Source organism: Eptesicus fuscus, chromosome 17, assembly GCF_027574615.1.
Source record: "Eptesicus fuscus isolate TK198812 chromosome 17, DD_ASM_mEF_20220401, whole genome shotgun sequence".
Lineage (NCBI taxonomy): Eukaryota > Metazoa > Chordata > Mammalia > Chiroptera > Vespertilionidae > Eptesicus > Eptesicus fuscus.
In genome coordinates this window covers 7,647,776-7,662,351 of record NC_072489.1, presented here as the reverse complement: position 1 = coordinate 7,662,351, position 14,576 = coordinate 7,647,776, and the positions used below count along the sequence as shown (strand labels likewise).

The 14,576-nt window shown below is 59.5% G+C and overlaps 1 protein-coding gene across 1 annotated transcript in view; it reads left to right on the top strand.

Moving 5' to 3' along the window:
* The window catches only part of RET (ret proto-oncogene), a 29,195-nt gene that overhangs the window by 10,888 nt on the left and 3,731 nt on the right, over positions 1-14,576 (top strand). The window contains exons 9-17 of the mRNA XM_054729333.1: positions 584-694; positions 1,241-1,360; positions 2,160-2,416; positions 4,842-4,989; positions 7,112-7,219; positions 8,203-8,417; positions 8,497-8,619; positions 12,392-12,462; positions 13,671-13,808. Of these exons, the coding sequence (XP_054585308.1) occupies positions 584-694; positions 1,241-1,360; positions 2,160-2,416; positions 4,842-4,989; positions 7,112-7,219; positions 8,203-8,417; positions 8,497-8,619; positions 12,392-12,462; positions 13,671-13,808 (1,291 nt within the window). The remainder of the gene's footprint in view (positions 1-583; positions 695-1,240; positions 1,361-2,159; positions 2,417-4,841; positions 4,990-7,111; positions 7,220-8,202; positions 8,418-8,496; positions 8,620-12,391; positions 12,463-13,670; positions 13,809-14,576) is intronic.

The window sequence follows — 14,576 nt, the reverse complement described above, 5'->3', positions numbered from 1 at the left end:
GGTCCCAGGCCAGGCAGTGATCCCAGGCAGGGAGGGCCTACGCTGTGGACAGCAGCCAACTCCAAGCGGCACCCACCACTACAAGGACCCCTCTGGCAGTACAGCCTTGAGGGGGACCTCACCTTGTCTGGCTTCTGGTCCTCTGGGCGTGAGGCTGACACAGCCCTGGGGTGGCCCAGCCCCTCCATCCCTCACCACCTACCTGTCCTTACCCATTCAGGACCCCCAGGCACTTCTCAGGGATGCCCCTGCTGGTGGGGCTGCAGGGGTGGGGTTTTTAATCCTCACCCAAAGGACATGTTTTTGATGATTTTAGAGAGGAAGGGGGAGAGAGAGAAACATTGATCAGTTGCCTTCCATACCCATCCCGACTGGGGATAGAACCCACACGTACGGGATGGTGATCCAACTGACTGAGCCACCCGGCCAGGGCTGCCTGCGTGGATCTCACTGCTCAGGCCTTGGAGGGGCTGGGCTGTCCCTAGAGGCCCTGGGGCGCCGCCCGCCCTCCGGGCTCTGAATCTGAAAGGCTGGCCAGGGCGGCGCTCCCGCAGGGCAGTGACCCGCCCTCTGTGTGTTACAGGGATCTCCAGGAACTTCTCCACCTGCTCCCCCAGCATCAAGACCTGCCCCGACAGCCACTGTGATGCCGTGGAGAGCAGCAACCCCAACATCTGCCCCCAGGACTGCCTCCGTAAGCAACCCGCTGGGCCTGCCCAGCCAGCCTTGGCCAGGACAGGGCCCTGGGGAGGTGGGGAGCACGTGGGAGGCCTGGACTCCCACCTGCCCTTCAGCCTGACCAGCCACGTCCTGGGTTTTATGTGCTCACCTTTGTCTAACGTTTTATTTGAATGAAGGGCTCTGCCTCCCTCAAAACAAACATTGGAGCTAGGTGCCCTGACCCAGTGTCACCCTGGCCAACTCACAGGGATGCAGCTCCCCGCCCCCCCCAATCTGCTGGTCACCCCTGCTGCCCCTTCTCCGCTTCTGAAAACAGCCCGGTGTGGACCTTGGCAAGGTCCCTGGGCAGCCTGTGGGCTCCTCCCCCACCTGCGGTGACCAGGGAACTGGCTTGGGGACAGGTCATGCTGAGGCTCCTGTCCAGGTGACCTGGACTTCTGAGCTCACTCCCCGACCGCCTCCCCCACATCAGGCAGGCAGGGAGGGACCTCCCACGCTCCTCTGGGTGGTCCTGGCTGGTCAGGCCCCCAGGAGGCTGAGTGGCTTCCTTTGTCGCCAGGGGGCAGCATCATTGGCGGGCATGAGCCAGGGGAGCGCTGGGGGATTAAAGCTGGCTTTGGGACCTGCAACTGCTTCCCTGAGGAGAGGAAGTGCTTCTGTGAGCCGGAGGACAGCCAGGGTGAGTGGGGCGGACACCTGGGGGCAGGGCTCCCTGTACCTCCCCACAAGCCAGGGAGGGAAGTGCAGGGAGGCAGTCACCCCGGAGACTCTCCTCCTTCCCCCTGGGCCTCTACTCCCCACCTTTGCAGGCAGGGAGCTAGGTCAGGGCCTCCATATCGTGCCTTATAGCCCAAAATTACATGACAGGGTTGGGCCGGAAAATTACTTCTCCCACCAAATAACTCCGTGGCTGCTCCGAGTGTCCCCGTGCAGGGCCTTGGCTGGGCCCGGCGCTGTCCAGCTGGGCGCCTCTGTCCCAGCCAGAGCCTCCGGTGCTTCCTCCGGGACAGAGGTGTGGTGGGCGGCACGGCTTACTGAGCACGTGGGCCCGGGGACACGTTTCTGTTTCTGGCATTTGAGTCGTTATTGAATGGCCCCAGGTCCTGAGCCACTCTCCTGCCCTCACTTTTTTATTTAAAAAAACACACAAAGACGTTGGGAACACAGGATGTTACCGCCCTCAGCCCTCCAGGCCAGCTGACTGCAGTGCAGCGCCCCCTCCCTCTCCCCACCCCCATCCCGACGGGGTGTGCGCTGCCTCTGCTGTGTGGCCTCGGGCAGGCTGCGTACACACTCTGTGCCTCTCCTGCTCGTGGCGTGTTGGCGGGTATTCTCGTCCCCGCGCCAGCAGCACTGGGCGCTCACAGTGTGTCTCGGCAGCCAGTTCTCCAGCCTGTGCCGTGCCGGCTCCCCTTGGGATTGCCAGGGGGGTGGGGGGGGACCTCCGAGTGTGTCACTCACGGCCGCCCCGCCCGCAGACCCGCTGTGCGATGAGCTGTGCCGCACGGTGATCGCGGCAGCCGTGCTCTTCTCCTTCATCGTCTCCGTGCTGCTGTCCACCTTCTGCATCCACCGCTACCACAAGAACGCCCACAAGGCGCCCATCGCCTCGGCCGAGATGACTGTCCACCGGCCGGCCCAGGCCTTCCCGGTCAGCTACTCCTCGTCCAGCGCCCGGCGGCCCTCGGTGGACTCCATGGAGAACCAGGTCTCCGTGGACGCCTTCAAGATCCCGGTGAGGTTCCATGTGGGGCTCCCGGAGGCCCTGCAGGTGGCACTGGCCTCTGGGGGCTACGGAGGGGAAGGCTGCCCTGGGGTGGGGTGCTGTCCCGCAACCACAGGCAGCTCGTGCGTGAGTTTCCAGCAGCCCCTGCCTCCACCAAAATGACTTCCAGGGAGGGCGGGGCAGGAGCAAGGAGAAAGGTTAGTGAGCGAGACTGGTGGGTGCTGATTCAGACGGGCTGAGGTGTGGCCCTGAGGGCAGCCTGCTAGACCTGCCAATGCCCAAGGGTTTGGGGGCCCCACAGGGTAGTGTGGACCCCTGGGGTGGGGTTGAACAAAGGAGGCCTATGGTCTGCCTTCATTTCCATGGAATGCTCTGCTGAGGAGTCTGTAGGGTGGGTGCAGAAGTGGGAGACCAGGGATGAGGCGCTGTCCCCATGCAGGTGAGAGATGGTGCCAGCAGCAGGGAGGAGGGGAGCCCCTCCGTGGCGTGCAGCCAGCCCCTCGGCTCTGCGACCAGCCAGCTGACAGAGTGCCAGGCAGAGCCAGTAGGCGTCCAAGTCCCCTTCTCGGTGGGAGAAGCCGGATCTGTGGTCACCGGCTCTTCAGGGCCCCTACTGGCCAGGCCTCCCCTCCGCCTGCTGGCCCCTCCGCATTCTGGCTGGGAACTGCCTGAGGAGCTGGGAGCCAGGTCTGGGGGCACTGAGGTCAGTGCTGAGTGGAGGGCGCGTGGGAACAGAAGTCCCACCTCGAGGCTGGGAAGGGGGAGCTTGGTGTATGGACCTTCAGGCAGGAAGCTCAGCATCCAGGGGCCACATGGTCCTGGCCGTCACAGCCAGGACGGGGAGGTGGCTGGGTTTGCAGGAGGAGCCACCGAGGGGGTGCTTGCCCCTTAGGGTCTGGGCCAGAGAGGCTGCTGCCAGCAGCAGCGGCCACTGCAGCCTCCCTCCCAGCCTTCCTACTTCCAGCCCCGCCCAGCAGCGTCTCAGCTTCCACAGAGGCCTCTGGGATGAGCCATGTGATTCCTTTATCTACCCTGGGAGTTTGCAGTGAGGCCCCTGGGAGGGGGGCTGATGGTGCTCGTGCTGGTGGACCCGCCCACCTCGGCCCACGTCACCTGCTGCCCAGAATGCAGAGCGACCAGAGCCTGGCCTGAGACCTCAGGGCCACACTGCCCGGCTCTGAGGCCTCAAACATGCCACTCAACCGTTCACCTCTGTTTGCTGATATATAAACGAGGGAGGATGACATTTAATATTTTTAAGAAGATGAAACTGGTGATAGCCGTGCGTGCTCAGTGCGCTCTCTGCAGTAACTGCCGTTCCCAGGCAGTGTGAGGTGAGGACTCCGGGCAGCGATGACAGTGTAGTCCACTCTGACCCTGACTGTGGGTTCCTAGGGAACCTGAGACAGCACCAGGACGCCCGGGAGCCGGCTGGAAGGTGCCCTGGCCATGGTGCTGAGAGGAGGCTGCCTCTGCACCCAAAATCAAAAAGCCTGGGTCTGGTCGTTGCAGGGGCAGCGAGTTTCCAGGGGTGTCATCTCTGTGGGTGGGGTGAGCCCGGTATGGCACATGGTGAGCAGCCCCCAGAAGCCACGTCCACGCCCAGCTGCAGGGGGACTTGGGAGGGGAGGTTCCGGGCCGGTGTGGGCATCCCCAATGAGAATCCCAGTGCACAGGCCAGGCGAGGTGTCTGAGAAGGCATCCTGGAGAGGACTTGAGTATGTGGGCAAGGTGTGTGTGAGGGGGAACATGACAGGCAGGTGTGTGCAGGTTCAGAGCGATGGCCAGCTCCGGGGGAGGAGCAGCCTCCTCCACAGGCTGCCGGGAGGTTCCCCAGGAGCACGGTGGTACCCAGCCAGGGGCTGCCACGCAGGGAAGTTGCCCTGGACACTTCCTCCTGTAGTGACTTGGGCCACGGGGGGGTTCCTGGCATCTGGAGAGGGCACGCCAGGACCTGGGCTCAGCCCAGTCAGGGCCTTGTGGGCCTGGTGTCCAGAGCGGAAGCAGCTGAGAGGATTGGGCCTGGCTCCCAGGGAAGCGGCCATGTTCCCACATGAGCACCTGTCGAGCTCAGTGAGCCCTGAACACCTCATTAGAGAGACGGGGACACGGGCCCAGGGTGGCCCCGGGCATGTTCAGTGAACTGGGACGTGTAAGGGTACAGGCATCCAGAGAGTCCAGGCCAGTCTGTGGCAACACCTGCCTTTCCCTGGTGGAGGCCTGTCATGGAATGGCACCTCCGGGCCCAGCTGTGGGGTCCTGCCCTTAGGGACGTGGGTGACTGTCGCCTGCTGGTCCAGATCACAGTCAGTTCCCTGCACACCGGAGCTCATCCACCAGGACTTGTTCCTGGGTCTTGCCTTATTCTTCTTCTCTTACCCTCACCATCTTCCTCCCCTCACCTCTTCTCCCCACTCCTTCCACCCCAATGCAGGAGGACCCCAAGTGGGAATTCCCACGGAAGAATTTAGTTCTTGGAAAAACTCTGGGAGAAGGCGAATTTGGAAAAGTGGTTGAGGCAACAGCCTTCCGGCTGAAAGGCAAGGCTGGGTACACGACTGTGGCCGTGAAGATGCTGAAAGGTACCTGTCCTACAGCACGCACAGGTGGCTCTGCCATGCACACCTGTGGGAGCCCCAGGGGTAGATGAAACCACCCGACAGCCAGCTGGCGCTGTGCTGGCACCTCCTCAGGAGCCTACAGGGTTGTTCTTTTTAAAAAATATATTTTTTTTTTATTGATTTCAGAGAGGAAGAGAAAGGGAGGGAAAGATAGAAACATCAGTGATGAGAGAGAATCATTGATCGGCTGCCTCCTGCACACCTCCTATTGGGGATCGAGCCCAAAACTCAGGCATGTGCCCTTGACCGAAATCGAACCTGGGACCATTCAGTCTGCAGGCCGACACTCTATCCCCTGAGCCAAACCGGCTAGGGCCAGGGCTGTTCTTGAGTGGCTGCAGTCTGGGGACCCCACCCATCACAGACGACCTGGGTCGGTGGTTCCTGGAGAAGCAGGGCGAGGACTTTCCTCCCTTGGAAGGTTCTAGAGTGGTGTAGCTTCTATACCAGTGGTTCCCAGCGTGAGGCACATACCCCAAGGGGGGCAATTTGATTTTTAAGGGGAGAAATTCAAGAATGAGTTACTAACAGTGAATTTTTTGCATTTCTTATGGTTCTAGGGGCCTCATATATAGTATATAAATATATATTGTGACATTTATGCATTTCAGTTCTCTGTTATGTTTTGAAACTTTATTTGCTATTTTTTCATATCACTTCATATTATTATTATTTTTTAACAATTTCTTAGTGACTTCTTCCTCAGTACTTCAGCTGTCCTTTCGTTCTTTTATTTTTCTCTGTCATGGATGCCATGTTCTTTGGAAGCTTGTTTAGACAAAGTTAATGGCCTTTTAGGCTTCCTCCACGTGAATAGGAGTTCACTTTTTGAGTAATAAGAATTCTATGTCACCGGGGGGCATTGGAATTTTAGAGATGCTTAGGTGGAGTGTGGCCAAAAAAAGGTTGGAACCACAATTCTATACCAACGTTGGGTAAAGACCTGAGTTTTAAAACAATTTTAAAGCCCTTTGTTGAACTGCTAGCTCTTCCCGCCTCACTCTGCCCCATTCATTGCTCTCAGCTAAGTGTCTGCTGGGGCCCTGGTGGAAAGGCCGCCTGAGAGGACTGGACACCCCAGTCCGGCCACGAGTGACCAGTTGTGCCACAGGCTTGGCTCTGAGTGGGCACACACCCAACCACACAAACTCATGTTTCTCCAGAGACTGGGCAGAGGGCCCTCTGCCATGGCTGGGCACTGGCCCAAGTGGACTGACAAGGTCCCAGCGGCAGTGTGGTGGGCGAGACCTGGCTGGTGCACAGTCGGGCGCACATGCAGTGCTTCTGGATGCTTCCCCAGGCCCTTAGGCTATGTCCCCTTTACCTGAGAGACCCCCCGCCCCAAGTGGGCACAGTGAGGCCTGCCCAGGGCCTGCCATGTGTAGTACAGGGGTTCCTGATTCCTGAAGCCCCATCTCCTCTCGCTTCCAGACAAGTCTGCAGCCACGGCAGTGGCATGGCTCAGTTGGGCAGTGGGCCATGGGGCGCTGACCCAGGAGGACAGTTTAACACAGCTTCTGACTCAGAATACCTCCACATGGGGCTCCCACTCCCGATGGGACCCCCTAACCCAGCCCTGCCCACTCTCAGGATGCATGCCTCCTCCTGGCAGGAGACTTCTGTAAAATCTGAGGCCTTTACCTTCCTCCAGGGCTTTGCCCCGGTGTCGAGTGCTTCGTCATCAGGTCTTTGGGGACATCAGGGGGTCCCCTTTCCTTCCCAGGGGATTAATGAGGGGGTCTCTGTGCACAGCTGTCTTTGAAAGATGGCGATTGCAAGGAAGTAACTCCACTTAACACCCAGCCCAGAGGCTGGGAGGCTGTCCATGGAGAGATCCTACTGCGGGATGGAACGTTGCCTCCTGGGGGTCTTACTCCCTGGAGGCAGAGGAGGCCACTGTGACCATCCTGTGGGCGGGCGGGCGGGCGGAGAGTAGCTCCCAGCTGTGGAAGTAGGGGGAGGGAACTGAGGAGGTGGCGGGTCTCTGCAGACGCCTGCTGTGGGCCCATGTGACCCTGCCTGGTCACAGACGGGGCCTCCAGAGGGATGGGTTTGCAGCCCTCTCCGTTTACATGTGTTTCAGAGAACGCCTCCCCAAATGAGCTGCGGGACCTCCTGTCAGAATTCAACCTCCTGAAGCAGGTCAACCACCCCAACGTCATCAAGCTGTATGGGGCCTGCAGCCAGGACGGTGAGGCCAGCCACAGGACAGCAGCTGCAGGGCCCAGGCCCAGCCCTGGGCCAGGCGCTCTTCTTCCTCCCCTCCCCCTCCTCTCCTCTGGCCCCTGTTCTCTGTCCTAGAGCCCCCGGTGTCAGTGAGAGGGCTGGGAGGGGCTGCCCCAGGAGCGCTCGCATGAGGCCAGAGCCCTAGGCCTGCTGGGCTGCCCAGAGGTCCCTGGTAGCATTCTGGTTGATGGCACCCTGCTCCAGGCAGAGCCCCCGGGCGAGGAACTCCAGAAGTGGATGGTGCCTCCTAGGCACCTACTGGGGACTGGGCATGCTGTGATCTCCAGGTGACCCCAGCCCTGCATGGCAAAGGCATTGTCACCTAAAGACACCGGAGACCAGCCGCCAGGGGCCCCTCACTGCTTGTGCGCACACGTGTGTGCATGTGTGTGTTGGGGGTGTGAGGAGACAGGGAGCCAACAGGGAGAGGGCAGCAGGGATGCTGGTCGGTGCCAGCAGCATTCAGGCCTGGGAGCTGCTGAGAGCAGGCAGGAGCAGAAAGCAGGTGGGCCATGTGTGATCAGACCCTGCCTCCGTCCGTCACTCCCAGACCATGCTGTGCCAGGGCCAGGGATGCGGAAAGGCTGACACCCTAGCATCGAGGGCGTGCACCCCAGGAAGCACTGAGTGCAGGAGCCGCCGATTTGGGCATCCTGGGATGAGATCATGCTTAACCATGTAGGCAGCGGCTTCAGCGTGGGCCTCACAGGGAGAGCGAGTGATGTGAGAATGAGCTGGGACTTAAGTCCTGGAGCCGCCTGGAACCCAGGCACTTTCCACCCAGAGCAGGGCTGTGTCCCTCTGCCTACTTGCTGGGAGGGGGCAGAGCTCCCCTGAGGGGGCCTGCGTGTCCTCCTTCCCGTGCTGTGTGGGGCGCCCAGGGCTAGCTTGACTGTTGTCCGCCGAGGGCCTGGTAGGCAGCCAGCCCACAGCCCCCTCTGCCCCCAGGCCCGCTGCTCCTCATCGTGGAATATGCCAAGTACGGCTCCCTGCGGGGCTTCCTGCGAGAGAGCCGCAAGGTGGGGCCCGGCTACGTTGGCAGCAGAGGCAGCCGCAGCTCCAGCTACCTGGACAACCCGGACGAGCGGGCCCTCACCATGGGCGACCTCGTCTCCTTCGCCTGGCAGATCTCACGGGGGATGCGATACCTGGCCGAGATGAAGGTGAGTGCTGCCCCAGCCCGCACCCCCACTGCCTCGGTGGGCCTGGGTTTTAGGGGTCCCTGCTATGTCTTCCTTGCAGCTCGTCCATCGGGACTTAGCAGCCAGAAACGTCCTTGTAGCCGAGGGGCGGAAGATGAAGATTTCGGATTTTGGTCTGTCCCGGGATGTATATGAAGAGGATTCCTATGTGAAGAGGAGCAAGGTACCGGGTCTTGGTGGGGTGCTGGCCTGAGACCCCGGGCGTGGTGGGGGCAGCAGTCAGGGTGCCCACAGGGTGGAGAGGATAAAGCGGGTTTTTAGAGTATAAACTTCTAGCCCTCATCCCCAAATCCTTCCCTGATCTTGGGTCTCCAGAGACCCAGTGCAGGACTGATCCCGGAGTCTCTCCCTCTCTTGCGGAGGGCCACACCCGCACCTGCCCTTCGGGGCTGGCTGCCGAGAGCCGGGTGCCGAAGCTTCTCTTGCTCTCCATCCCTGTCCCTTTCGAAGGCCTCCTGATGCTGTGGAAATAGCCATCCTCTGCAGGGTCCCCCTCCCTTCTGCGAATGAAGGTCCTGGTTCCGTCCTGTGTAACTCAGCTCTTTGGCAGAGGAGAGCGGTGTGGCCATTCGTTGTAGAAAGGCATGAAGCATGTCACAGGTGGAGGTCCTGGGACGGGAGCCTGGGAGCCTGGGGAGTTGGGAGGCGCGAGGAGGGCCCTAGAGAGGGTCCAGAGACTTAGGGTCGTCCTCGAAACAGCCAAAAAGTTCAACTCAGGCCCCCGAGAGCACGGGCTGCAGGCCACGTTGTTACAAACCCGGGCCCTGGAAACAGACTTCATCGGGGACACGAATCCTAAAGAACGCTTTAAAGAAAAGGGGTCACAGTAAACACTGCGTTGAAATCCACTGCGCATCCTCCAAATCTCTGAAGTCGGTGGTCGGGGGGCCCCTCTGGGGGAATCTGGTTCCTGGCATGGTGTGGCTTCCAGGGCATTGGTCTTGGGCCTCTTCGTTGTATGGCCTGCTTAGCCCTCTCCTGCGGCCTCCCTCCAGCCGACCAGCCGGGCTCAGCTCACAGGCCATTCAGGAGTCACCGCTGACCTGACATGCAGAACAGATGCCGCTCAGAAAACAGTAACACACAGAGCAGCCGCACGTGGCGTCACCCTATGAGGGTGGGGGCCCTGTGGTCACAGGCTGTGAGGACGGAGTTTCGTTTTTGCTGGGGTTTCCGTGGTGACAGCACATCTCAGCGCTGCGAAGGGGAAGTGGAGAGGGGCATCCCCGCCCTGTGGAGGGATGTGGACAGAGCCTTCCTGTTGTTGCCCTGATCCTCCAAGGAGGCCCTGTGCCACCGAGCAGAGAAGCACGGGGGGTTCAAACACGGGCCCCGAGAGCACAGGCGGCAGGCAGCGTTGTTACAAGCACGTGCCCCAGAAACAGTCCCGCTTCCTCAAGGACGTGCATCCTAAAGGATGCTTTACAGAAAAAGGAGGTACAGTAAATGCTGCATTAAAACCCCCTGCGCACATTTTAAAATGGATTTCTGCCTCAAGACTTACCTACTGGAAAGCTCTTCATCAAGTGGCATTGAGGTCACTTCTGGTCAAATGGCAAAGCAGGTACATTCTGCTCGCCTCCTCCCACTACCACATCTACACTACAACGAAGTTACAGAACAGCCACCCTTCAGAAGCACCGGAAGACTCGCTGATGAACAGAACTATAACCACGGGTGTAAAGAAGTAGCCATGTTGAGAGTGGTAGGAGGGGTGGAGACACGAAAGGGGCTGGTCCCACACCCCTGTGTGGCAGTTAAGAATTGCGAGGGATATCTCGGCTGCAGAGGGGCCCCCTGAGGAGTGAGGGTCCCAGCCCTGCACCAGGCTCCCCAGCCCGGATCATTAGTGCCGGGAAGAGCAGTCCCCACAACTGCTGGCTGTGAAAATCAGCGGGGATTCTGTCCAGGTGAGAGGGAGGGCTGCTGTAGACCCAGGTGTCCTCTTAAAGGGCCCGAGCACAGACTCACTTGCTCACAAACACTCTCCCTGAGCTCCAGCAAAGGGACAGCAGCTCGAAAAATCCCAGGGACAATCAGGGAGGAACTGGATTATCTGGCTTCGGGCAAAGGCTGGAGGGGCAGCTCTCCCCTGGAGCAAAGGGCCTGCAGGCGCCATTGTTGCCTAGCTGAGCCCTCCTCCAATCCAGCCTGCAAGGGCAGCCGGGCACAAAGTCTGAGTCTCATTAACCACTCCACCTGATGATTCTCTTACGCCCTGCCAGGCCGAACCTCTTTCAGAGGCTAATCCACAAGCTGTTAGCCTGGGCTCGCTCTGGAATTTCCTAAAATCTCTTGAAGGCCCACAAACCCCAAACAAGAAGCGTCTGGCCTTGGTGTGCTGTTGGTTAAGCAGCCCCACGCCTGGCAGTGGTGGTAACCGGCCTAGGTTCGCAGCATAACCCAGGTGCTTCCAAGCCCAGAACAGGCAGCTACCAACCAAAAGTCACTTCGTAGCTCCTCCCAGGTGGTCCAGGCCAGATACAGGCAGCAGCTGACCTTGGCCTGCACTGGAGCTCCTCCCAAGAGACTCCAAAACCAACACACCTGGTGGCTGGCTTCAGACCACTCCAGAACACCCCCCAATTAGCACTACAAACATCACACCCAAAATGTGGACTTGGCAGGTGTCTGATCCCCACTGCAGCAAACTCACTCCTGGGGTCTGCCCTCACACAACCGCTTGTCCACTATAGTCATGGCCAGTCTTCACAGCCAGTCAGCATGAGGGTCAGTCCCAGCACGGACATGCCGGAAGCAGTCAAGACTCAACTATAACAGGGAGGCACACAACCCACAGAAGGGACTCCCTGAGAGCATCCGGCTCAGGTAAACCGGGGGACTGCCACTGGGCCCCACAGGACACCTGCTACATAAGACCACTCTGCCAAGACCGGGACACTAGCAGACCCACCTAATACATGGAAACAAGCACAGGAGACAGCCAAAATGGGGAGGCTAAGCAACACGTCCCCAATGAAAGAACAAAACTCCAGAACCAAAACTCGCGCCCTACCAGAGGCAGAGTCCAAAACACGGGTCATAGGGGTGCTCAGTGGCCTTGGGGGAAGAATAGGTGATCACAGAACTTCAACAAAGATAGGAAACATAAAAAAGGAGATAGAAATCATAAAAAGAGCTGGTCAGAAGTGGAGAATGCAATAACTGAAATTAATGCACTAGATTGAATCAACAGCGGATTAGCTGAAGCAGAGGATCGAGTCAGTCATTTGGAAGACAAGGTATCGGAAAGAACCAATCAGAGCACCAAAAAATTAAGAAAGAAAGAATCCCCCAAAATGAGGATAGTTCAAGGGATTTGTTAGGTCTGACCGACCCCAGCACCTCTGCAGTGAGGGGTACTCTTCCAGAGGATGCTGAAAGAGCCCCGGCATAAAACAGGCAAAAACCAGCCTCGAGGCCCATAAACAGATTTCTTCCTCGGAGCTGCCCAGAAGAGCAGTTAGTGTGTTGGTTTGCATCAGAACTCCCAAGATAGAAGTGCTGGTTTCCCAAAGTCGTTCATCCTCAGAAGTCAGGGCAGATCTTGCTGGATGGTGGTCTTGGCCCACCAGCTGGGCAGCACCACCCGGGGCACCCAGAGCTCCCCAGATGTGGCTGTGGGGGACCTAGCTTGGGCATGGTATCAATTCCTTGGGTTTCTTCTCAGCAGGAATGTGGTGCTTGACAAGCAAGCCTGTGTATCGGTGGGCAAGCCAGCTGACTCCCTCTGGCATCTCAGCTGTGCCCAGGAGGGCCAGGCTGGATCCCAGCCCCTCTGAAGCTCTGTGCCAGTTCTGTCCTGGGAGCATTCTGGTGTCATCACTCGGCATCCCCCAGAGCTGGAGGTGCCTGAAGCAGGGCCACGCCCTCCTGCACACGCCCCTCCTCCAGTTCCCAGCAACATTAATGCTCTTCTTTCACTCCCTCTTTAGGGCCGGATTCCAGTCAAGTGGATGGCAATTGAGTCCCTATTTGATCATATCTACACCACCCAGAGTGATGTGTAAGTGTGGGTGTGCCTTCCTGGGTCACATGTCAGAGGGACTATGCCGCCTGAGTGGGCAGCTAGCTGGGAACAACGCTGACCCTGAGTGCCTGTCAGCTTGTGCCGAGCATCAGCAGTGACCCCCCAGCCTGAGGGAGCTTCGTGTCTTCCGTTAGCCAGTGCCAGGGCCAGGCAGTAGTTTTGAAAGCCGCAGTAACGTCCATGAGAGCAGTGGGCAGTGGCTGCAAATCCCCCTGGCCTCCCCCTCTCCCCTCCCTCCTGTGGGAGTCAGTGACACACAGGCCCAGCCCAGCAGTCCCCTCCTGTGGGCCTGAGCAGGACTGGTTCCCGCCACAGGGGGGAATGGCCTCGAGTGAGTTCAGTGCGCCCCAAACTGCTCAAAGGCAGGAACCAAACTCAGTCTTCCAGTCAAATTGCAGATGTGATCGTTTTTTCAAAGACACAGCAGACATTTTGTCTAAGTGCTCTGCCACTAAGACGTGCGCATCTTGAACAGCGCGGGCTGCGAAAGGGCTGTTCTTACGGTTTCAAACAACTGCTTTCTGATTTGGGAAGCTGGCCCTAAGACAGTTGGGAAATTCAAAGTAAAGCATGATGAAGAGACTGAGTCACGAGGACCACACCGGGCGAGTGACCACGGGCTCACAGGCGTGTCCGCCCCGCGGTCTCTGAGGAGTGCAGGTGTTTGCTTCCCATCCCTGAGTGGGCTCGTGTGTTAATGCTGTTTGGTGATCCGGTTCTGTCCCCACTTTACAGCAAACCCTCCCTCACGGTTAAGTATTTCTTACAGCAGTGTTTTTTTCTTCCTGAGACTTAGGAAAATTCCAAGCACACAGAGAAGGTGGAGGAAGTGTGCCGGGAGCCTGGGCCCGTGGCCTGGGTCGAGCCTGCATTTTGCTGCACTTGCTGGGCGGCGCTGGGCCATCTCTGATGCCTCAGTGATCCATTGCCTGGGCCTGCCCAGTGCCCCCGTAGGTGTGGGGGCTGAGCTGGGAAGCCTCGCAGCAGCGGGGGCAGGGCAGGCTATCCCCACTCCATCCTGCGTGCATTGGTGCTGGGGCCCAGGCTGAGACCTGCTCTCTGCAGGTGGCAGTGGAGGCTCTGGGCTGGTGGGCCAGCAGCTGCTGGGACGACAGATGTCTGAGCTCCCCAGAGGGCAGGGCAGGCGTGGCGCAGCCACTCACTGGTTGTCTTGCCCCCCGTAGGTGGTCCTTTGGTGTCCTGCTGTGGGAGATTGTGACCCTGGGGGGCAACCCATACCCTGGGATTCCTCCTGAGCGGCTCTTCAACCTTCTGAAGACAGGCTACCGGATGGAGCGGCCTGACAACTGCAGCGAGGAGATGTGAGCAGCTTTGCTTCGGCCCCGCCTCCCTCATACAGACATGGGGTGTGGGAGGGGCAGGGCACGTGCACTCGTCCCTCCTCTCCTAGCAGCGCTGGGTGCCAGTCTGCGGTGAGCTGGGGGTGGGTAGTGACGAGCAGAGCATGACAGGGCAGAAGTCACAGAACCCCCCTCAGGCATGGCAGCAGATGCTGAGGCTCCAACTCCACTGGGGGCTGGGTGGGCTTCCTGGGGGGACCTACAAGGATGAGGGGGAGCAGAGCCCAGAGAGGGGTGTGGGAAGGATGAGATCAGACTAAGAGCAGCTGAGCCCAAGGCCAGACACCTGTGCCTGCAGGTCACTTGGAGAGGGGCAGGTAGCTCAGACTGGCCCGTGGGGCACATATTGGGGAGAGCCCAAGGGGAGGTGCAAAGGTAGGAAAGGGGTAGACCAGCAGCGCCCAGACATCAGCCCAGGGGCCAGCCTTCATGCACGGAGGTCCTCAGGTGCCTCTCACAGCACGGGTGGAGAGCACATGAGAAAGGAGTTGTCCGCATGCAGACACAGGCTGGTATGTTTACTCCACAAAGTGCGCGTGCACTTGCCACGTGCCCAGCCCGGGGCTAAAAGAGTGAGTGGCACCACCTCCCTCCAGCCCGGGCTGGCAGCCAGCTGGCCCAGCACTCCACACACGGCAGCCCTGGAGGCCTTGCAGCCCTGCGGGCGCCGCAGAAGTGAGGAGGTGGTGAAGGTATAAGAAGACAGAGGTGTGAGCGGCTGATGGGCGG